This window comes from Heliangelus exortis, chromosome 19 (genome assembly GCF_036169615.1).
Source record: "Heliangelus exortis chromosome 19, bHelExo1.hap1, whole genome shotgun sequence".
NCBI classification, from domain to species: domain Eukaryota; kingdom Metazoa; phylum Chordata; class Aves; order Apodiformes; family Trochilidae; genus Heliangelus; species Heliangelus exortis.
The window spans coordinates 12,600,099-12,624,290 of record NC_092440.1 but is presented as its reverse complement, the minus strand read 5'-3'; the positions used below and the strand labels follow the sequence as shown (position 1 = coordinate 12,624,290).

The following is a 24,192-nucleotide window of genomic DNA, read 5'->3' as shown; positions in this document are numbered from 1 at the left end:
AGCAACGGGCGGTTGCTAAGGAGGCGGGGGAATGGCGGAGAACCGGGCAAGGCCCGGGCAAAGCGGGTGGAACGGGCACCGATCCCCGCGCCGCTCAGTCCCCCGGCAGCCCCTGAGGGGACGGCGGCAGCGTGGGGAGTTGGCTCGAAGCTGTGGGGAGGAGGTGGGAGGCGTAAATTCCACGAGGTCCGGTTGCAGCGGGGGAGGTTGAGGTGGGATTTTAGGGCAGATTTCCGGGGGAGGCTGAGATGGGATTTTAGGACAAATTTCCTCACGGACAGGGCCTCGCACAGGCTGCCCAGGGCGGTGGTGAAGTGGTCGTCACTGTAGAGGTTTAAAAGCCTTGAGGGCCATGGGTTAGTGGGGGCCGTGGCAGTGCTGGGGGCACGGTTGGACTCGATGACTTTAAAGGTCTTTTCCCACAAAAATATTTCTATGAAACCGCCCAAACCCCACTGAGAGAAAAGAGCTTGCATTGCCACAGAGCACACCCCAGCCCTGAGGCTCCTCCATGCTCCTTCACCCCCCCCTTTCTCTGTTCCTGCTTTTTGAGGGCTTTGCTCTGTTTGCTCTCCTCCTAGTCCTGTCATTTTTGTCTTTGGTTGGTTGGTTTTAACTGCTGCACTTTAGGGAGAGGAGAAGGATGAGAAGAAATAAAATTGTCCTGACAGCTGCAGCATCCATGTGCAATTCTGCCTCACACACATGAAACCCATGAGACTGCTGAGAGGCCCCATCCCATCCCTTCAGCTTACCAGCCCCTTATTTAGTGAAAAAATAACACAGCTGCAGTATTCTAAAAAGAAAATGGTTGCTTTTGTCCCTTATGTAGTGAAAAAATAATGTAGCTGCTGTATTCTAAAATGAAAATTGTTGCTTTTGCAATGAGCACACAAGCCAAAGCTGTGCTTGAAAAATGACAATTTTTAACTGGGGAGAAGCAACCCAGAGTCACGTTTGGTGGATAAATCCTGTCCTGGGACCCCTGGGTCATTAACAACTCCTCTTGTCCTGACTTTATCCACAGATTTTTATCCAGTGGAGCAGAGCAGGCTCCTTGGGTCCTGTGGAGCACGGGGCTGAGGCTGGTACCAATCCCTGCAATAACTCTGCTCTCCATTTGTCCTGCCCACTGCTCCCTGGATTTTTACACCTTAATTCCTCTTCCTCACTGCAGCAGGTGAGACTTGCCCTCACGGGACAGAACTGTGTTGATCTGGGGCCATTTCTCTGCTTTGCCACATGTGTGTTAGATTTTAACCTCATCAAATGCCCCCGAGTCATCCGTTTCCTCTTCATCTCCCCCCACAGGTTTTTCTCTGCCTGCCCAAACTCTCTCTTCCAGCTGAAGGAGAAGCCAACAGGCACGGATCTGCCAGGGTGACACTTTATTTTCCAGGTGAGTAACCAAGATTTTTACAACCAGATTCTTACAAACAGATTTTTTACAACCAGACCCCACCCTGCACCCACGGAGCCCCCAGCAGGGACACCCTGCCAGCTCCCCACAGCTACAAACACCATTTTCTGTGGAGCCCCTCACCACAACCCATCAGTTCTGGGGCCGTGCACCCCCAGAGCCCCCCTGGCTCCTGCTGGGAGCAGAGCCCTCCACACCAAGGTGGTTTTCCTGCTGGATGCCTCCATCCCCTCCATCCCACTGCCCCCTGCCCACGGGGACCGGCGGGGACACGGGAACCCAGTGGGGCAGGAAGGGGAGGGGGCTGCCCAGCCCAGCCCAGCCCAGCTGAACCGAACCAAGCCGAGCTGAGCCGAGTCGTTTCTTCCTTCCGTGCCTGCCCGCTCAGCCCTCCCGCAGCTCCATCCCTCCCCGCAGCTCCATCCATCCCTCCCTCGAGCAGCTCTGTCCCTCCCTCAGCTCCGTCCCGCAGCTCCCTGCCTCCCTCCCGCACCTCCATCCATCCCTCCCTCCCCGCAGCTCCCTCCCTCAGTTCCATCTTTCCACGCATCTCCTTCCCTCCCGCACCTCCATCCATCCCTCCCTCCCGCACCTCCATCCCTCCCTCCCGCACCTCCATCCCTCCCTCCCGCAGCTCCTTCCCTCCCTCCCGCAGCTCCATCCCTCCCTCCCGCAGCTCCATCCCTCCCTTCGTCCCTCCCTCCCCGCAGCTCCGTCCCTCAGCTCCCTCCCTCCCCGCATCTCTCTCGCTCACGCAGCTCCCTCCCTTCCTCACCTCCCTCCTTCCCCGCAGCTCCTTCCCTCCCTCCCTCCCGCAGCTCCATCCCTCCCTTCATCCCTGCCTCTCTCCGCGCCATGCGGGAGGGATGAGCGCAGCTCCTGCAGACGCAGCCCGGCAATGGAGGATGATTTATTCCAGCTGAGACAGCTGCCGTGAGTAACCCTCCTGCCCGGGGAGCGGGAGTGTGCGGGATTTCGGGCAATTTGGGAAGATCGGGAATCCCGGGGATTGATTTTGTTCCACGAATTCTCTCTCGGAAGGGCTTTGGGCCCCAACCTTGCAGAGCTGCCTGGCTTCAGCACCCCGGGGCATCCAGGGATCCATTTGTTATGTAAATTTACTCTATTTATATATATTTTTTAATTTATTTTTTTTTATATATAAACTTGAGGGCAGTAAAAATAAGAAGAGGTGGAGTGAAACCATGGAAGTGCCAAAAGATGTATTTTTTTTCATTAGTCTAGCATTTCCAAGGGGGGTTGTATCAGTAAACACTGATACCAGTGGGGAAGGCAGCAGCCTCGGCTCCCTCCCCGATTGCAGAGCAGAGCTTTTGGGTTTTTTTTTTTATTTTTTTTGCAAAGGTTTGTTTGCAGAGAGCGGCATCGATATTTGCTAACTGCACGTTTTGGAGCAGCAAAGGTTGTTGCAAAGGGAAAATGCTGTTATTTGGGAGGAACTCCTCTCTGCTGGGATGTGCTCGCTGGATCTGTGCAAAAAAAAAATAAAAAATAAAAGGTGATAAAAGCATTGGTGCCTTTTAACATCAGTGCTTCCTTTCCATGAAGGCAAAATGTTTTCTTTAAAAACGAGCATTCCTCCTAATGCTCCATTATCAGGTGCTTGGAAACATATTCCTATTTATAAATCAATGACTCTGCAGGGAATAGATGCTTAAATGTTGTAATTAACACTATAAATGTTAATGAGCTGACATCAGTGACAGAGCAAACTGTTCCATCACATTTGTAATAAGTTGGGAAAATGGACACAAACTCCACTTATTTTTAATAACTGAGTTTGGATGTGTTCAGCTTGCCAGGAGAAAGAATATGTGGTTTCACTAGGCCATTTGCCCCAATCTTTTTATTATTAAAAAAACCCAAACAAGCAAACAAAAAACCCTCAGAAAAATGTTCTGAAGTACCTTTTAATGCAGGTGACTTGGTGCTGTGAGATACTGCAAACAAATGCAGCTGTCTCAGATGTTTCAGCTGTGAAGAATTTTGCATTTATGGAACAATAAATACCACTCTTTTTTTTCTCAGTTTGGGTTAATTTCTTTCATAGGTTCCTAAGTGATAAACATTTTTTTTTAATTATTATTTCCTGTGATAAGGAATTTGCCAGGTAGCTCTCTGCCCAGATTGCCACTGAGGTATTTACAATTTTCAGACCAGTCCCTGCCTCTCCTGAGCATCTGGAACCATCACCTCCAAAATTCAGTTCAGGGTCAGTTCTGAAAGTCTTCTTCAGACACTACAAAACAAGGAACAGGGAGGTTGTGAGCAGGTTCTTTAAAATCAGGAAGGTTTTTATTGGCATCTTTATTTTGCCTGTGGCTTAGCAGGACACTGAACCAGCATAGGTTGTGTGAAGGATTTTCAGCCACAATCTCATGGAATAATGGCACTTTAGACCTGAAATCTGGGGAAAAAGGTGGCTTCAATGAACTTTGTACCAGGCACTGAGGCTGCTGAAGGTATAGGAACAGCCTTCCTTTTAAAAAAAATACAAATATAAATGTTTACTTCCTGTATAGCTAAACCAGGTGCTTAAAAAGCTTTTGCAATTAAGATATTAATTGCCCTTTGTAATAAAAAAGGTAATTTCCTGGGCATACACATTTCAGTGCTTGTCTGCTGAGAGTGTGTATTTCATAGTGTGTGAGGATTATATCTTCAGTGACAATTTTAGCACAAGAATAAGAATTAGTTGTGTTTGTCCTGTAGGGTCAGCAAAAGAAAATGCAAACCAGAATAGTTGTACTGAGGTTAAAAAAAAAATAAATCAGATGAAGGAAATTAAAATTGAGCTTCTCAGTGGAGCTGAAGATGAACCTGAATTCAAGTTTCCTCCTTTGTTTTGCCTTTCCTTTAAACTGAGTGAAAGATCTCTGCATACCTCAGATCAAGTGTGAGATAAACTCAAGTTTTGCTGCAGTCAGGGTTGTTTTCTTGTCTCTGTGTCTCATTTCCAAGGGGCCTGGGCTTTTGTTCTCTGTTCTTACGTCTGAGATCTTCAAAGGTTACCTTAGAAAAGAAAATTTGTGACTGTTGTCTGTCTGCCGAGACATCAGGGCCAGAGGAAAGCATTCCTCCTGCAGATCAGAGCCTTACTGAAGGAGTACAGGGAATATTTGCCCCCCCAGATCCTGGCAGAGCCCCCCCCAAAGCATTAATCTTTATTTTTCTGTTCTTAGGGTGGTGAAGTTTCGTCGCACAGGGGAAAGCTCAAGGTCAGATGAAGATGTCATTTCAGGAGAACATGAAATTCAGATTGAGGGTGTCCGGACAGAGCTAGAGCCTGTTGAGCTTGAGGATGGAGCTGCAGTGCCAAAAGAATTTGCTAACCCATCTGATGGTGAGTAGCTTGCTTTTTTGGTCGGGAGAAAGGTGGGGCCTCCTCAGCCATGTTGCAAGCAGGCTGAGTACATCGGAGGAGTTAAAGAGCCCCAGCTGAAAGAAGAAGAAACACAGGGAAATGGTGTTGCATTTGACAATCATGATTTGGCAGCCTTGTTCTCTGAGGGCTGCTTCTGTTTGGTTTTACATTCCCAGCAGCAGACCCTTTCCTCATGAGCTGTGTACCCAGCTGTCACCACCTGCTTCCTACAGAAGGTTTGACTTAGGAACACTGACCAGTTCCACAGAAAACTAAAACATCCCAAGTTTGCTGGAGCAGTGACCCATGGCTCACCTGCAGGGCTGAGCCTGAAGCCTCTGCAGCATTCCTGTGTCCGCCTTGCCTGGACAAGGACAGGACAGGATGAGTGCACACCCTCTGCTTTCTGCCTAGCAGGGAAGTGCTGAGTGCCCTGAAGGCAACACCCATTTAGAAGATCTGGGAAGTGTTGTGTCTGAGCACCAGGCACACTACATTTTGCAGGATGATGTTTTCCCAGGGCTGTAGCTATTACCATACTGATGGAAGAGGCAGCCAGGGAGGGGAGGGGAGCTCAGTGAGTCTCAGAAAGACTCAGTGCAAGTCTGCAGACATATGGAGAGCTGCAGCTGGCACATGGCCCAAGAAAGTGTGAGTGCTGCAACAATCTGCTGAGCTTCAGTGCCACCACATCAAATGCCTGGGATGAAGTCACAACCTGAGTTCTTCTGATGCTGCTTCATTTTATCAGTTAGGTTTTGTTTGGTTGCTTTTTGGTCTTGGGTTTTTTTGTCTTTTGTTTTGTGGGGTTTCCCAGCTTGTACCTAGATAAAGCTTTTCCATGGTGAATGTGCTTTTTCAACTGCTGGAAGTGTTAAAAACCTTGAGACTGGAATTGGTTTAAACAACCTGAATATCAAAATGTATTTTTGTTGTGTATTTCATCATGTGCTTGAGCAGAGGAATTTGAGATATCTCAGCTTCTTCAGACAGAGCAGAATAATGAGGTCATGGCAGCACAGGGGGAAACAAGGACATTATGGGAGCATTTTTAGCAAAAGTGTGGTTAAAGATGTATGTGTCCTGGACAAATGCTTCTTTCAAATAATTACAGTTTGGCTCTGCACTCATTAAAATATTTTCCTGCCCTTTCCATCTCTTGCATAGTATTTCTGTGTGCTGTTACATGTGCTTCTCACCAGGGGAAGCTGCAGTTCAGGTGTCACTCCAACATGTGCTGAGGTCCTTGGTGCTGTGCTGATTTACTTCTTCCTGATTAAAAGATGTTAGGAATATTTAGGATTATTTTGATTTTAGCACAGTACCTGAAGAACACAGAGATTTTCCAGAGCAGGAACTATATGAAAGCCAAGGAGCTCTCTGCTATAAATTTCAGATTTCAGTAGATTACCCTGTTAATAAGTAACTGCATTTGAGAAAATGCTGTCTGGAGGGCTGGCTCTGAGCAGGACAGACTGGAACTGTTTTCTTCCTAGATACTTTCCTGGTGGAAGATGCGGTGGAAGCCATTGGATTTGGGAAGTTCCAGTGGAAGCTGTCTGTGATTACTGGATTAGCATGGGCAAGTAATTGTTCTCAAGGTCAATTGCATGATCAGCAGGTAGAGAATCTCAGTTAGGAGATAATTGTGCAATAAAGAAGGAATCTTCCTTCAAATTGTGAAATGACAGCTGGACACAGCAAGGAAAAACTGATTGATTTCTCCCTCTCTGAAGTTCTTATAAATCAGGGGTTGAAAACTCAATTTGATTCCCTGCTTCAGATTCTGGTTTCAAATGGGAAGGGAACTGGGCTCTTCCTACAGAAGCAAGTCTCAGTTTTCATGCAGTGATTTTACCACTTTCATCCCATTAGCTACAATCCCTGTTTTCTCTATTAGTTGGTATTACTCTAATCTCTGTTTCAGGTGAACAGCAACCCAGTACTTGTAGTTTTAGCCTGTATATCAAGAACAGGAAGATAGGCTTTGTTTTTATTTTTCTGCTGTGTCTGAAGCACTCTATGTTACATCTCTGGTGGAATTAGGATAAAGGTACCTGGAGCCTGTGTTTACCAGCTATGCTCTGTGTATAAGGTTACAGTCTACCATGGTTTAGATCCTAAATGAGCAGGGAAATTTGGTCTGCAGGTGATCTCAATATATTTAATACAAATACAGAAGTAGGGAGAAAGGGAGTGAGTTACAAGGTAATAAACAGCTCTGTCAGAATCTGTGTAAAGGAGCTGAAAGCTCATCCCTGTGGGAACTGCTGTGGAGGTGGATGAACCTGGAAGACCAGACAAAACCCACCCAAAACTTCTGCCTGGGCTCTTGGACTCCTCTCTGCCAGTGTAACTACTCATTAGGACAAATCAGTTTCAAAGGGCAGCTTTTGCTTTTTTTCTCTCCCCTGTGTACATCCCCTGCACTTCTCAAACTTCAACCCTTTCGTTTCCCCTCCGGAGTGGGAATGACACCGGCAGAAAGTTTGTTTCAAGAAGGTATTTTATTGCCATTTTATTGCAACGTCATTTTTAAGGCAGTCATTTACTGGTGTTTCTTTTCTCCCCTTCTAGATGGCAGATGCTATGGAAATGATGATTTTAAGTATCCTAGCTCCTCAGCTTCATTGTGAGTGGCGATTACCAAGCTGGCAGGTTGCATTGCTCACCTCGGTAGGAAAAATAACTGACAGCTCCTGTATTCTGTAAGGCTTTCCACACATTGTTGTTCAGACATGATGCTTCATCTCCCAGAGGCAGAGCTGAAGTTTTCTAGTTGCACTGTGAATTTGTGTTCTCTTTGCTGCCATGTGGAAGTTTCTGCTTGTCTGGTTGTTAAAGGGAAGATCATTTCTCTGCTGTTTCACAGGTGGTGTTTGTGGGGATGATGTCCAGCTCCACCCTCTGGGGAAACATCTCAGACCAGTATGGGAGAAAAACAGTAAGTCTTCAGCTCTTATTAGGGTGTGTTCTAATCACAGAATGTCTTAGGGTGGAAGAGACCTCCAAGCTCATCCAGTCCAACCTTTGACCAACACCATAACCAACTACTAAACCATGTCCTTAAGGACTGGGTCCAAATACCTTTTAAATAATTCCAGGGATGGTGACTCCAGCACTGCCCTGGGCAGGCCATTCCAATGCCTGACAACCCTCTCAGTGAAAAAATGTTTCCTAACCTTTCACCTCAGCTGGTGCAGCTTCCATCCATTCCCTCTGATCCTATCACAGTCACTAAGGAGAAGAGGCTGTTTCCCTCCTCACTCCATCCTCCTGTGATATTTGTGTAGTGAGGGTGTCTCAGTGCATGATGTTCATAGTCCACATGTGTAAAGCAGAATGAGGCAGAGGTAGAATTCTCCTCCCATGAAATAAAAGAGGCTTGAAGCTCTACTTGATGTTTCATTCCTTTCTGTCACAGCAGTTTCTTTGCCTCATGCTGGTTTGTTAAATGCAGGGCCTAAAGATCAGCGTGTTGTGGACACTCTATTATGGGATCCTCAGTGGGTTTGCACCAGTGTACAGCTGGATCTTGGTGCTGAGGGGCCTGGTGGGCTTTGGGATTGGAGGAGTGCCTCAGTCGTAAGTAAATATTCCCAAGCCCAAACTTCCTCTTCTCTGTTTATTTTTTTTCAAAATGGTTATGTCCAATCAAAGTCATGCATCTCTTCTGTTGTCCCAAACTCATTTTTAATAAGTACCTTGGAATTAATTTATTAAACTCTGAGAAGTCTTTGCTGATACTGCATAGATCACTGAGGTGAATCTGGTGTACAGTGACTTCTGTGTGAGCAAGCTGGGATCCTAACATGTTACATGTCTTGATTCTTTTTAAGCTTCTTGCATTCTCTTGGGTAAACCAGGGTGAAAGGAGAGGCCTGAAATGGGTAAACCACAACAAAACAGCATTTTGTAGCTGTGCCTAAACTCAGAGTTGCCAGATTGTGTTGGTGGAGTCCGTGAGGGACAGCATGGTCTTGGTACAGATAAGTCACCACCTAAAGAGTGGCATTCAGGGGCAGAGCTGAGTCCCAGCTCCTGGCTGTAAAACTCCAGATTATTGTTCACTGAGAGCTTGGACTTTCACATCAGAACCTGAGCTGGAATTCCAAAACCACACAGCCCCAACCTGGAGCACTGCAGATCTCCTGATGGCTCAGGCACATTTCTAACAAGAAGGCAGCAACAGGAGATTTCTCTATTACTCTGTTATTCCACTCACTGAAGAGAGGGAGCTCTGAATTTTCCACCTGGAATAAATAACTCTGCTGTGGGTTTTTAATTATAAATGCAAAGGGAAGAGTATAGCTTTTCTCTCTGTGTAGTCCTTTATCCTTTTTAATAATTGATATTTTGCTGTTTCAGAGCAGTCAGAGCCCAACTTTGATTAATGGCTCATAGACTCCTTCACAAGGCCAGTCAATATCCTGCCTTTTCTATTGCCATTCCCAGATAAAAGATTCAGAGCTGAGATGGAACATCACAGGATTATTAATTTTCTTTTGCTGCTCTCCTGCCCACCTTCAGAAGCTGCACAACAGTGGGATGTGTGTGTTAACCAGGAAAGTCCTTACCCTGCTGGGGCAGTTCTGCCATGCAGTCCCAGCTGAGCACAACTGGGGCAAAGCATCAGGGTTACTAATGCTGTGTCCAGGGAACACAGACTGATGCTGTGCCCCAGAGGAACAGCTCCAGCACAGCCAGTGCCATTTTAGAGAGAGGCAGGTAACACCCAGAGCTGTGTGGCTTCATCTCAGAGGAGATTCCCTTCCTGCTGAGTCTGGTTCTGGTTCTAAGGATAACAGGGATGGCTTTGATAGAGGAGCACATGTGTAGGAAGCAGGAAAAGTTGCTCCTTTTTAATATCCTCAAGCAGGCTTTGAGGATAAGAATGTTGAATTGCAATGGCATGACATGGGCAGCTTTATAAATGCATATTCTGTAAGGAGAATGAGAGAGATTTTTCTGAAAGGTGCTATTAGAAAGCAAACATCCAGCAGTATGCAGTTAACTGACTCTGTGTGAGTGGAGGAGCTGCACCTGAGAAGCTGTGGCCTCCTCTGGGGATTTTCTGCCAGATATTATCTAACACAGAGCATGACTGTTCCTTCCCTGGGCCAACACCCAGCCCTGCAAAGATATGGAGTATTCCCTTCAGAAAGCACTTCTGCACAGGGACTACTCTGCCTCTCATTACATGATTCTGCTTCCTTCTCCTCTTAATCACTGATTTAATATAATGTTGTCTGCAACTTGGTACTTTGATGAACTGAGTTCTGAGAGGCTGCTTGGAGATCAGTCCACTGTTTGTCAAGTTAGGGAGAGTTTTGTCACAAACATCAAAGAAAACCTAAGGAGTTGAGAGGCAGAAACAGGATGAGTCAATGGAATGCAGAATAGGAGCAAAGGGTGACAATTCTTACCAGGTGGTTTGAAGAACATGAGGGAGCCTTGACTGGCTGCTGGTCCTTCCATTTATCCTCAGGAAAAACTCCCAGAGAAGCTGTAGCATTGCTCTGTGGCACTCATCAAACAAAGTCTCTGCAGGATTCAATGATTGCTTTTTTAATTCCCAAAGTAAAAGAATGCAAATTGTTTCCTGGCAGTAGCAGGATCAGACCTTGAAAGTATTCACATCCTGGAGAATTGGATCCTGACAGGGGAGACCCTTGTGAAATTCTCTGAGCCAGTTGTAAAGCCCTGGAGAAATACTTCACCCAGCAAGAGTTTGTGTTGAATGCTGATGGTTTGTTTCTTTCTGAAAACACAGGCATCAAGAACTGTTACATTCAGCTGACAACTCTGGGGTTATAAAATCACAGAGCAGTGGAGATTCTGCCCTGCATTGCAATGCTGAACCAAAAGGGCTTTGTTCTGGTGCAGAAAAGGAAGTCTGAACCAGGGTCCACAGCCTTGCTGACTCTGAGGGCTGGGAAGGGTTTAGCATTGGTACTGAGGGGTTGGCAGGTTTAATACAAGGCAAACAAAATGTTTGAACCTCTCTCTTGTGCTAACGTGGCATTTTTCTCAATGTGCTAACCTGACATTTTTCTCAATGTTCACTCTTCACAGGGTAACCTTATATGCTGAATTCCTTCCAATGAAAGCCAGAGCAAAATGCATTTTATTAATAGAGGTGAGCAGTGAAGCTTTGCTGGTCCCTAGAGGGACAAATTCTGCTGTTGCTTACATCAGTTCCCTCCTCCTGACTGGGGATCTCACCCAGAGCACTCAGACTTTGCTTGACCAAGTTAGCATGGAGCTGAGGTTACCCCCATCCACTAATTCTAGCTCAGCTCAAACAGCAGCATAAAACATTCATGTAACAATCCCCTCTTTTTGTTGATTCTGCTTTTTTACAAGTTCTCACTTCCATCCTGGGCTGCAGAAGTTATTGCTGCTAGCACAAGGGGGGCATTTGGGTCTTTCTCAACTCCAGGGTGAAATGAATCCACAATTCAGTAAATGCAGGGCTAAATTCAGCTCCCCATACTCAGTCCAGATGTGTCCAAGTCACAGAGAGCAGAATTTTGCCCTGTTAATACTTTCAGGCAAAATTTCACCACCTTTAATGGATGGTCAGAGAGCAGCACTGTTGTCTGCATCAGTCAGTTTGAGAGGATCCCCCCCAGACTGGAACAACCTCTCAAAGCAAAACTAGTCTTCTAAGATACCTGCTGGTTAGTCCTCCATTCAGTTAATTAATTTTTCCTAAGTAGAGTTCAGTAGATTAATTACTCCTTCCTCTGTCATTTTTTTCTGCCACAGTTTGGCTGCCTCTTGGCAGCCTGCATTAGAAATATATTTTATTCATTAAATAATGATCTAAGTGGGTTCTTAATCTAAAGAAGAATAATCCTGCATGGGCAGGACATGCAGGAGGGTGTCAGCTCTGTTATTTGCTAAGAAGTTATCAAATCTTTTTTTTGTCTCTAGGCCAAACTCTGTGGCTTTGGTAGCTTGGATTTGGTAAGGTGAACAAAAACCATAAATCTGATGGGGGTAGCTGGGAATAATCTTCATAGGCAGATACATTAATAGTAATTCTGCTTCAGACACACCATGTGATGGATGTGATCCTTGTGAGATCACAGTGTCTGGAGAAAGTCACTGCTGGGCTTTTCAAAATGAGCATTTTAGCCTCTGCAACATTTAAACAAATCCCTTTAAAATGCTTGGACTTTCTTTCCATGCAGTGGTGCATATTTGAAATGTCTCTGGCATTTCTCCCTCCACGAGTCCCTAGGGAGCACATCCACAGGAGGAGGCTTGAGAAACACTTTTATTCTCACTTGTGACTCTTTTCTTTTCTTTTTGGGCAGGTCTTTTGGGCCATTGGGACTGTGTTTGAAGTCCTCCTGGCAGTGCTGGTGATGCCCACCCTTGGCTGGCGGTGGCTTCTCATCCTTTCTGCCCTCCCCCTTCTGCTCTTTGCTGTCCTGTGTTTTGTAGGTATTTTTTCAAAGACAAAGATGTGTGTTCTATCCATCTACCACTTCTCTAACCTGGCTGAAGGAAATCCTGACAGTTTTGAGCTCTCTGTTGCTGTTGGTTTTGAAACGTGTGAAATAATGACAAAAATGTTGTAAAAGCATTCCAGGCAGAGCTGAGTTTGTGATTAATTGCTGGAGGGCAATGCTGAGCTGGAATTTTGTGAAACCAAATCAGGCAGTTTAATGACTTTTTTTTTTTCCAACTGAGCTCAGTGGAATCAGTATTTTGATTCCTGTTCAAAAACTGTTGCTGTTTCCCTGATTTCTCTTTAGATTTTAAAATTATTTTGTCAAAATCATAACTTTTATAATTACTGTCTACTTAAATCTGCCCAAAGCAGGGATAAAATCTGCACAATGCAGGTCAGATTCTGAAATAAGATGTATATGAGTTCAACTTGAGCTTCTGTGCACTATTAGGTAATATATTTGCCAATTACTGTCTGCTCAGAGAAATATGCCCTTTTCAGGTTGTTCTGCAGCTCCTATTATTCCTTAGTCATTCAGACAGTTTTTCAGAAACACCCCCAGTTATACAGGTGCTTCCATGCTTGTCTTTAAAAGGAGCTTAAAAATGCAAATTTTGGCATTCCTGGAGCATCTTGCTGTCTGCCCTGGATGCTTTCCCTTTCCTACTGGGAAGGTACAAAGTAAAGAACCTGCAAAAATGCTTCACTCTGCTCCACAATAAAACCAAGGTACCAGAAGGGAAGGATTTTAGACTGGAGTTCTTATTTTATGGTTTAAATGGGATTCTGCAGGTTCTTCAGGCCTAATCTGTCAGGAAGATGGCTCTGAATTGTTAGAGATCTGCTGGAGTCAGAGATTTCCCACCATAAACCCACAAAAAAAAAAAAAAAAAAAATCCCCAGTTTGTTTATTGCTGTGTTTCTGACATCACTGTGTGTGTGTGATCTGCTTTGCTCTCTTAGTGGCTGCCAGAAAGTGCCAGGTATGATGTTTTATCTGGAAATCAAGAAAAAGCAATTGCCACTTTAAAGAGGATAGCAACAGAAAATGGAGCTCCTATGCCTTTGGGAAAATTAATTATTTCCAGACAGGTATGTACAGGTACCAGGCACAGGAGTAACCTGGGACCCACTGAGACTCTGCTACACTTAGATGGATTTTTATAAGCAAATAATCTATGTTAAGTTTCATTTTAATGTCTCAAGCAGAATGAAAAATGAGAGATGATTGTATCTGCCTCCTTCACAGTGAAGAAGAGTTAGTTTCTGATTTTTATTTTGTTTAGATGAAAATCCTGAAAGTGAAAAGGAACAAAAAAAAAAAAAAAAAAAAAAAGTGGGCATTGGTGTTATTTAACCTAACTCTAAGGCCCTATTACTAAAGAAAATCAAACCTCAAGGCTACCAGAAAACTCAGATCAGAATTCCCAGATCTGAACTCATGAAACATGATGGAAATCAACTCTAACTGTGCCACATTTTTAATCTAATCCTGATTTTCTGGAGTGGGCAAGCTGCAAGCTCCTGTTCAGCCCTAATGCATGGAGTGATTCAGGCTGTTGCTTCTCAGCTGCAGATGACTGGATGAATTGCAGTGGATTTTTTTTTCATTTCAGCTTTGTATGGCCAACTTCTCAGCACCCTTGTCAGCAGAGAAAGCAGCTCAGCATTTACAGAACAAAGAGCAGACTTTTATAAGTAAAGAAAGTTATGAAGTTGGAAGGAAGGAGAGCAGAGGGGGACCTGCAGATCTGAACAAAAGCAAAACTGTAAAGGCAGGCAGGAGGGTGTTGGGAGTGGCAGCATTTGACTAATCAGAGATGGAGCTTTGGTTTTCTAAGGTCTGGATCAGGAAGATTTGAACTCTCCTGCCCTTCACAAACACCTGGCTCAGTCATGGGGATTCTGATGGGCTGTGCAGGAAAGCTCTCCAAGTTTTGGCTGGTTTTGTTTTCAGGGTGGGGTGGGAAAGTTCTTTTTCTTAACCACAAATTAATGGGCTGAGCCCTCCACTCTCTCCCTCTCAAAGAACCACCCAGTAGCACCGGGCTCTGCCTGCAGGGGGGCTGCTTGTAGGATTTCAGAAGCCCTGAGGGGCTGCTCTGATTGTCAGGAGCTGGCTGGGGGCCACCCATGACCTGGCAAAGTTCTGCTCTACCTCTTTCCATCTCCTCCTTGTTCTGACAGATCCTCACCTTGTGTTTCATTGTTGTGCTCCTAAAGAATTCCCCGTGGCCAAGGAATTCTTTACTTGGACCCCAACTCCAGTGTGGCTCCTACAACCTCAGCTGAAGCCAAAGACTTGTTCTGAGATGGATTGCATAGTTCTGGGGGTTGTGTATTCTCCAGGGAATGCCCTGATCATCTGGCTTCTGCTTGTTTCCAACAGGAAGACCGAGGGAAAATGAGGGACCTTTTTACACCTCATTTTAGATGGACCACATTGTTACTCTGGTTTATATGGTAAGAGGAAATAAAAATGGCTCAGGGCCAGCACGATTCTAAATGGGTTTTTAATGGAGGTGTTTTACAGGATTGCTAAAATACAGCAACTTCCTCCTCAGAAAAAAAAAAACAACCCACCCCAATCTGTATTGATTTGGAATTTGTTAAATTACCCAGTCACTCTCAATCAAATTGCCCTTTCATTTCCTAAATACTGCTAGGAAATAGCTTGGAGGTGGCTCTTAGTGGAAGTCCTCACACAGTGGGTTCAGTTTTGATGCCTGTTGTTTGCTAAAGGTTTGACCACCTGAGACTTCCTCTCTCCTTTTCTCCTTTGCAGGTTTTCCAATGCTTTTTCATATTATGGGTTAGTTTTATTAACTACAGAGTTCTTCCAAGCAGGAGATGTCTGCAGCAGTGAGTACCAGTCCTTCACTTCTTTTTAAAATACATCTTATTAAGCACTGCAATGTCTTTTATTGGATCACCTTCTGCTCTTAGTTTGGTACAGACTGTGGCTGCCAGCCTGAATGTTAAGGCACCCTCTTAGAGGGTTACTTATTTTAAGCATTTTGATGGACTTGTTTCCTGCACAATGCAGAGGAGTCCTGTGATGTCTCTGAGCCCAAAATGTAAAACAGCAAGACAAGTTTGAGGGGAGACCTGTTAGAAAAAGCATCTGTTCCTCTGGAAAAAAAAAAAATGATTAAATAAATGTAGGTTTCCAGATTTGACAGGCCTAATTAGTTCTGAGAAAGAGAGAACTGCTGCTGCTGTGACACTCCCAGGTTCTTAAGATGTGGAGACCTGCTGAGAAAAAAAGATAATTGTAGGAAACCATCACCCTTTTTTGTTGCAGATTTTTGTGTAAAATACAAAATAAAGTGCTCTGACCTCATTAAGAAAGGCTTGAAAATCTTGGTGCCCCAGGGAAGGCATGGTTGTATTCAGAATACTTAAAAGTTCTGGAAACTGTCTGACAGTAAAGGGGATGGGTAGTGCTGGGAGAAGGCAAAGATTCCCAGCTTGGAAAAAAGGTATTTGAGAGGTCTGACTTTGGTCATTCTCCACAGATGCATCCTTTATAAATACTTGTTATGTGGGGAGAAGCTGAATGATTGATGTTAATTCTGTCCCCTGTCATGAACCCTGGACTGAAACATAACTGAGCTTTTGTAGCTGATAAGGAAGTGCAAGTTTTCAGGCTGATAGTGATGGCTGCAGGGGGAGGGCATCCTGCCACAAAAAAAAGGTGACAAACTGTTCAGTCCCAGGTAGGACACAGCTGCTGTGCAGCAGGGTCTTGTCAGGAAATCCCTTTATCAGTTTCAGCAGGAAGAGTGATAAAGGTTGGGCAGGAATGAGGGAAGGGAAGCAGAGATTACTTAAAGTATGATCAATGTTTGGATTTTTTTCTTCTTCCCCCCTGCAGTATCCAGCAGAAGGCAAGAAGTTAAATCAAAGTGCAGCCTGACCTGTGAGTACCTGACAGAGGAAGACTACACTGATCTTCTCTGGACAACCCTCTCAGAATTCCCTGGTAAGTGCCAAGAAGCAGCACCAGTTTTTCACTTCCAGAAGCTTGGTGGGAATGGAAGGGGCTCTGGTGCAAGCAGTGAAACAGAGCTCGGGCTGCTTGATCCATGCAGGACACACAGTGGCTGTAGCTCCTTCCCCTGTGCCCTTGCCCTGTAATGGCCCATCTGACACTGGATTCTCTCCAAGCAACAGCTCAGGCATTCAGAGGAAGAGTAACAATTAAATCAAAAAGGAAAACCACTTGAACTTTTACCCAGAAGTGACTTCCCAGAAGTACCTCACAGGGATGGTGGGTACACTGAGTCACTGGAGAACTTGCTGTGTCCAGCCTCAGCCAGGATTTTCAGTCTATTTCCCTGAATTTCAATCAAAGTCTGATGCAAGAGAGTTAATGTGTCATAGCCATCATCTACTGCCTTTATCAAAGAGCAAGTGACAAGTAATTTGATGTCAGCATATAAATGCCACCATGGAAGGAAAATCTGAAGTTCTAAAGAGGCCTTAAATCTAGCAGAAGGGAAATTACCAGGGCATGATGGTCAGAAGCTGAACAAAAGATCTAAGATGGGTTTTTTAGCATTGATGTTGGTAACCACTGCAGTAATCAGTGGTTAAGGGATGTCAGAGTTAATTGCTCACTGCTCCCTCAGTGTGTGGAGCTGGGAACATGGAGCAAGACTCACGTGGAGCTTCCCTGTGGAGCTTCCCTTCTCACATGGCACCAGTGGCTGGGACAATCCCTTCTATCCCCCTGCCTGATGCCAGCAAAGTATTAAATTACTATTTCTGGTATTGTAAAGAAAGGGAAAACAAAATTTAAAATCTAAATAACCCAGCCTGTGCTAACAGCTGGCTTCTCCCCCTTTGCTCAGTTCCCAGCAGTCCCTTTCTCTCCCTCTGCAGGGGTCTTGGTGACACTGTGGATCATCGATCGGATCGGCCGCAAGAAAACCATGGCCCTCTCCTTCCTTGTCTTCTCCTTTTGCAGCCTTCTGCTGTTTCTCTGTGTTGGAAGGTAAGAAGAACACAGGGAACAACTGGTAGATCTGATTCATCCGTGTTCCCTCTTGGAGTGTGGCAGGAGAGCTGGAAGTGGGGGTTGGAAAAGTCCCGAGATGCTCATGCTCAGCTGGAGGAAGAGTTAAGGATGGAGTTAGGTTTTCTCAGCAGAGTTTGGAAGGAAACTAAAACAAGCAGGAGAGGAGAAGTCCTTGGATAGAATCTTGCAAATAGAGCAATCTCAACTTATGTCTGAGTAGGAGGTAACTACTGGACAATTTTTAAACCAGATGTGATGCCCTGAGCCTTGGTAGCTGATTCATGTCCTGCTCTCTGCCATTCATTACCTGTGTTTCCCCAGGCTGACTGGACAATAATTACCAGGGCAGTGCTTCACAGCCAGCCCTGCTCTCTGCCTCCCTTCCCACTGATCCAGCTGCTTCCCATGTCCCAGGCTCTGGATGGGCTTTGGCACAATTAAGGGAGAAGCAACAGACACAGAGTGGCACAACCTCCAGGGTCCTCCATGGCTGGGGGAGCTTGATGGGGGCATTGCTGCTGCACAGGGTCTGACTTCCTAAAGGATTGGGTTGGTGTGTTTGTATTGTTCAGTAGCTGTGCTCCCTGCAGCTTTTCCAAAGAACAACTCAGTTGGCAGCTCTGCCCTTGTGTCTTAGTGCTACCAAATTCCCAGCCCAGCTCTGGAAGTCTGGAAATTCTTTTTCTGACTGCACCTGGCCCCAGGCGTGGAGCAGTGTCTGCCATTCCTTGTTCATCAACCAGAGGAGAGCTCTCTGAATTAAAACCTTTTCAGGCACTGTACAAAACCCAAGAATGCAGAAACTTCATAGTAAGAAACCTTAAACAGTTGCACATATTCAGCTGGTGTGTAGGTTTGTGTCTTTTAAAGAGGAAGGCTGCACTCTCATTTTCTCCTCCTGCCTGCCATTTTTTTCTTAGCACCATTCATAACGTGGAATATATTTTTCTTATTTAGATAATTTTGGGCATTTGCTGCTTATTTCAATAGGCCACAGCTGTCAGTTGGAATGAATGCCCTTAGAAAACTGATGTGATTGTGGGAATGCAGATTGTTTGGCATCATTGTGATATTAAAGGTCCAGAAAAAATACAAAGAGCTCATTAAAAAACAAAAGGAATCGTTCTAACAAATTTAGCATTTTTATTGCACTTGCCTCCAAGTTAAACAAACAGATTGTACAGAACAATCCCAAACACTGCTCTCCTTTTTATTCTCACAGAAATGTTCTTACTGTGCTGCTCTTCATTGCAAGAGCTTTTATTTCAGGAGGATTTCAGGCTGCTTATGTTTACACTCCTGAGGTAAGGAGGTTGTTTTTGTCATGAGAATATTTAAGGGGAGTGAGAACATGGTGGGAAAGTCATTTTTATGACCTCTTCACAGTGGACCTTACCCCAGATATGAGCTGATGACCTCATTGTCATTGCCTAATGGAACTTGCTGTAGTAGCACTTCATGATTTCCATGGATTTAGGAGACTGGAGGGAAGAGAACTTCCCACAGCATTAATGGGCTGGTGGTTTATTCACAGGTTTATCCAACAGCCACACGGGCTCTGGGCCTGGGAACCTGCAGTGGCATGGCCAGAGTGGGAGCCCTGATAACCCCCTTCATTGCACAGGTAACATCTCCTCTCCTCCTGAGGAAGGCTGCAGGCACAGGAAGGTGTTGGGCAACCTGGTTTTCTGCTGGAAAGGGCCAAACCCAGGGGGATTTCTGGTGCTGAAGGAGGGTTGGTGGTGCCTGTCCTGGAGACAGAGTTCAGGCTCATCTCCAAATTTACCTCTTGCTCCAGAGTATCCTTGGGGCATGAACAACCAAGAAGCAGGCTGCTGGGTGGGCATGAGGATGTCCCTGTAGCCATCACCTGGAGATTTGGGAGAGGCAGAGAGTTTCCATTTGTGGTGCAATGTCACCTTTCTCCTGAGAGCCCAGGCTGGGGTCCTGGGGAATACAAACATTCCAAGGATGTGGACAGAGCAGGGCAGGGAGGTTGGGAGAGCCTGCAGAGACAGGACTTGGAGGACTGTGTCAGAAGGAAACTTGTGACTTGTTTAAGTCCTGTCTAATACATAACCCAGCCTAGTTTGTCACTTATTAATAACTACATGTAATTGAGGACAAAAAGCACACAGCACTGCATAACAAACATTTTTTCCAATACCCTAATTAAAATTTTTACTTCTGCATTACTATTTCCTGCTTTGCTAAGGCTCAGGGGTACCAGTTTGTATTTTCTGCCTTTTTTTCTTCAGGTGATGTTGGAATCTTCAGTCTATTTAACTCTGGTGGTTTACAGTGGCTGTTGCCTCCTGGCTGCTGTGGCTTCCTGCTTCTTGCCCATTGAAACCAAAGGTTGTGGCTTACAGGAGTCCAGCCACAGAGAGTGGGGACAGGAGATGGTTGGGAGAGGACCTCACTCCCCAGAGGTCACCAGGTCAAACTCTGGATCCCAGGAATGATGGGAGATGAAAACCTGCCAAAGGAATGGATGTTTTGAGCCAGATCTTTCACCCAAAATCCAACCCTGAAGCTGACCGTGCTGTCACTGCCAATGTCATGTGTCAAACTGCAGGACCTTTTGGGTTGAACCTAAGCAAATTGTGTCTCTGCTGCTCTTTGCTCACACTCCTAAAAACTTTACTTCTGTATTGAGAGGTATTTGATCCAGATAGCATTGGAAGGTTAGCAGGAGGAGGTTTTCTTAAGTCTGTTGTGCTTGCATGGTCAGCTCTTCAGCTTAAAATGTCCCGTGTCAAGCAAATAGCTAACTGAATGCACCTCAGTATAAGCTGTCATTAAAATAATGTACTCTTGATGCCTAAAACCAAAAGATTACTATTTATTGTGTACCTGGCACAGCACAAGGTGGATTCCGTGCACTACAGAATAGGTTTAATGAATTAGATGCCTGCCTTGCACTTTTCAACCAACCATCAACAACAGCAACAAAATGTGCTAAGGGCAAACCAACCAATGCTTTCTAGTTCCCTGGCTTCTGGGTTCTGTTCCTGGAGAATTAACAGGCACTGATTGCTTGGAAACAATCTTCTGAATGTTTCTCCCACCCAAGGCAGGTATTTTGAGTCAGTGAGGAGTGGTGGTTGGTGCAGAGGTGGAACCTTATATAAGAAATGTTACATCCTGATGGTTTGGAGCAGACTTTGACTTCTCTAACGTTGCCAGAAACATTGAGCACTCTTGTTGCTTGGTGAAGACTTCTTCAGCTGTGCTGGTGTCTCTGTGTGTGTGGAGATCCCCTCTGTGGTTTTCTGCATGGGTCCAGGTATGTCTCTGCTCAGTTTATCCAAGTTTGTTCTCGTGGGGGGGTATAGCTGAAACCTTTGATACAAATGCCTTGGTCTGAACAGCTGTGTTTGGATGGAGCTGCTCTCCAGGTGGTTTCCTGACAGCTGCAAAGGACTTTTTGATAGCTGCTGATTGTACAGTGACTGTGGCCTCAAACTGGTGACAAAGGAATGTAGCTGGCAGGGTGTTGGAAGCACACAAAATCCATGGGAATTGCAGTCATCCTTCAGGAACTTCACTCCAGATGTTGCTCCTCAAGGCTGCTGCTGCTGCTCTGCCAGGGAATGTAACAGAGTCCAGGTGAGGAGCAGTTGGTGTTTGATGGAACTCTCTGGCTCTGCAGGAAACTGGAGCTCAGAGCTGGGGGATGTGGAACATGAGGAAGCTGAGGACTCTTCATCCAGGTCTCCAGGATTCCAGGCTATGGAACACACAGCCACATGTGAGTGAGCTGGACTAAATGCTGATCACTGGGCTGGGGAAGCAATACATTTTTATAGTGTGTGTGTGGTCAGGTGTCTCACATAAATGTAATAAGTGTACAACAAATTTTTGCACAATAGAATGGGTGAGGTATTCTGGGAACCAAGCCCCTTTTCTGTGGGGCAAGAATAGGTCACTAAGTCCAAGTTTGGGTAGAGTTGAACACAGCTGGGGTTCAGCTTTCACTTAAGAGTTTTACAGCACTGGGATGTAATGCTCCAAGCCATTTTAGGCTGTTTTGTGTCTAGCACGAAGGAAAATCAGAAGTGGGTAATTCCTTAAAGATACTGAGGAAACTCAGACTAAAATTAAAAAAAAGGCCAAAGAGGTTTCTGACATTCTGTGTGTGGGCATCTTCTGCTGAAAAAACTCAAGTCTGACAAAGCCTCAGGTTGATGGGGGCAGCAGGGAGAGACTCCAGGAGTGGTTGCTCTAACCCTGCAACCTTTCCTTTTCACAGTAACACAAAAATGCAGCTCAGCTGAGAGGGGACCCCACTGTAGATGTGGCTGGTGGCCCAGACACCCTGCTCAGTGGCTCTTGGTGTCTGCTGGCTTGGTTGTCTCTGTCCCTGCTGTCCCATGTGCTCAGGCTCCAAACTCAAGTCCCAGCTGAGGTGCTGCCAGCATGGATGAGTTGTTTGCAGCTCTTCCAGCTGTGGTTGGATAACTCACTCTGCTGCCCCAAAGGCCAAGGACTTGTGTCCCTTGGGCTGTCCCTGCCACGTGCCAGGTGTGGGCAGGACATGGCAGTGAGGAAGCAGTTTTTTTGGGGGGGTTTAGATGAGGTTTTAGGTGACCAGTGAGCTGCAAAACCTGTCTTACCTTTGCCTGGGGCCACCTGTTCAGCTTTTAATGATAATTCTGACTCCCATCTTCTTCCTCCTGCTGGGGAAGGCTCTTGGGAAGGTGCCAGCCCATCCCTAGACCCAACACAGGGTCTCTGCCCCTCTGGGCTTGCCAGGAGCTGTGTCTGGAGTTTGGGGCACACCCCAAGGCAGGCAGAGTCCCAGGAGGTGTAAACATGCAGGGGAGAGAGAACATAAAGTGTGTGACATCCCTGGCCTGGAGGAATGCCACCTCCCAGCCTCCCTGCTGGGTTGCTTGGGCTGTTATTTATTGCCTTTAGTTAAAATTCTGCTTTTCCAGTGTTAATGTTCATATAACCCTTTGTTTTGTTGAGTTCTCTGTTGTGTTTTGTTGATTTCCAAAGGACTGCATCACTCTGGCCCTCAAAGGTGCATTCCCAAAGCTTTAGGTGAAGTACAGGTGAAATATCTCCTAAGTTTAGGTGAAATATCTCATAAGTTTGCACATGTGGATACTGCAGAGCAAATATTTCACAAGTAAAGATTTCCAGGTAATGCAAAACCTTTTGATGCTGTGGAGTTGTTCAGTTTTAACCTGTGACATTTACAGTATTAAAAAAACCAAACAAACAATTGAAGGCATTTTTGCTTTTCACTTTTTATAAATTGTGCATTGAAAAGGTATTTAATGATCTGAAGGCCAAGACTGGTCCTGCTGAGACAACTTCATACTCTGGGTCTTTGCTTTAAAGTGGTGCCTGAATCATGATCCCAAAGCTCTCTGAAGCCTGGGAGAAACTTCCATGGATATTCTCAGGCTTTGGAGCAGCTGAAGACAGGCAGGAGCCTCCCTGCAGCTGATCCCACCTCACCAAAACCAGTAGGAGCCTGTTGGGGACAGAAGAAAGTTGAGGTTTTGCAGGTCCTTGCATACTGTTAATAAATGAAGGAGATTTTATATTGTTCACTGAAAATCTGCAGGTTGATACACAATAGCCTGTAAATAATCACAAGTCATATTTTGTTAATATGGCAACACCACTGATGTATATAAGAAGCTTCCAAAGATTGTTTTACACACTGTTGAGTATTTTTCACTGATGAAGGAATTGATACAGTTCATTTCAGACAATAAAGGGAGATAATTTTGAGTTAAAATTGAGAGCAAACAGAATTGTGGGATTCAGAGCTTTATCAACTATCCAATATATTAATGTGCAAAGCTGTTGTGGGAAAAATAATTCCCTGAGTGTGCTTTGATGGAATGATTCCTTATTCCTAAATGCTTGCTGAAAGAACATTGAATGTTTTCCTGTGTTTGAATGTACAGTTTCTAAGCTGGACACATTTTAATGTTTAAAAACTTTATGTATCTCGAGCTTGTTGTAAAATACTCCTTTTGTTCTTCTGGTACTGATGCAACACTGGATAGTTCAATTCCACACTAGATATTTTACGTTAAACAAATAAATAGTTTTTTCAGTAAAAAAAAAAAAAAAAAAAAAAAAAGCTTTTGGCTGTTCTGTGTCCTTTTTAAAGGGTCAGCACTGCCCCAGTGTGTGTGTGGACAGAAAAGTCACAAGATTTGTGTTCTCATCAGGAGTAACCTCACAGACAACCACAGCTAAAGGTTTTTAGAGTTATCTTAAGAACTTTAGTTGCTTATTGGGCAATAAAACCCAGTCAGTTTTGCTTCTTGGCTGCAGGTAAGTTCTGGCAGTGCCTTTAATGCTGCAGTTGGTGGCTCAGTGTGAGCCTGGATTCAGGGCAGTCAGGGATCTTTCTCTTTATTTACTTTTTTAATGTCAACTTTTACCTCTCGTGGTTTTATGGAATATAATAAGTGCATAACCCCAGCTGTATTCCTCTGCCCTTGAAATTATATTCCTCTTTTGATGTCCAATAATTACAAACTCAAGCTTGTTGGTGCCTGACTCAGGCTGAGTGACCATCTGTAGGTGCTGTGTGTGCTCATCCTGTGTCCCCAGCTCAGCATCAATCCTCCTGCCCTGGCACCAAGAGGCTGGGAATGGAAATGGGAACTCCAGGAGGGTTTGTATCATAGAAGCAAATATTCATCCTTTTTTTTTTTTTTTTTCTACAGCCAACTTTTTGGCATCCCTTGAGCATTTCTAAAGCTCCTTCTGTTTCCCAAAATGCCAGAGCTGCTCTTTGCTTACAGAGGGTAAGTTCACTGACTGCTTGCTGCATTTCCAGCTTTGCTCTGTGCCACGGGGCATCCTTTTGGGATGGAGGTACCCAGGGGTGGTGGCTCTGCAGCCCCCCCAGCTCTTAC

The 24,192-nt window shown here is 45.1% G+C and overlaps 1 protein-coding gene across 1 annotated transcript; it reads left to right on the top strand.

Moving 5' to 3' along the window:
- Window positions 1-4: 4 nt before the first annotated feature.
- SVOP (SV2 related protein) lies at window positions 5-22,529 on the top strand. The gene is made up of 19 exons (XM_071763588.1): window positions 5-163; window positions 1,028-1,180; window positions 1,312-1,399; window positions 2,131-2,353; window positions 4,624-4,784; window positions 6,302-6,387; window positions 7,383-7,481; window positions 7,678-7,749; window positions 8,266-8,390; window positions 10,881-10,944; window positions 12,131-12,256; window positions 13,234-13,362; window positions 14,660-14,733; window positions 15,056-15,132; window positions 16,148-16,255; window positions 17,158-17,269; window positions 18,516-18,597; window positions 18,828-18,917; window positions 19,552-22,529. Exons 1-19 carry the CDS (start codon window positions 32-34, stop codon window positions 19,756-19,758), a joined length of 2,208 nt encoding a protein of 735 aa, XP_071619689.1. The 5' UTR covers window positions 5-31; the 3' UTR covers window positions 19,759-22,529.
- Window positions 22,530-24,192: the final 1,663 nt, after the last annotated feature.

What these genes read in the sequence shown, in the direction of transcription:
- SVOP (XM_071763588.1), top strand. Translation starts at nt 32, where the DNA reads ATGGCGGAGAACCGGGCAAGGCCCGGGCAAAGCGGGTGGAACGGGCAC. An exon ending in ATTGGAGGAGTGCCTCAGTC is followed by an intron (nt 8,391 to 10,880) that starts GTAAGTAAATAT and finishes CACTCTTCACAG; the next exon opens with GGTAACCTTATATGCTGAAT. An exon ending in AACCCTCTCAGAATTCCCTG is followed by an intron (nt 16,256 to 17,157) that starts GTAAGTGCCAAG and finishes CTCCCTCTGCAG; the next exon opens with GGGTCTTGGTGACACTGTGG.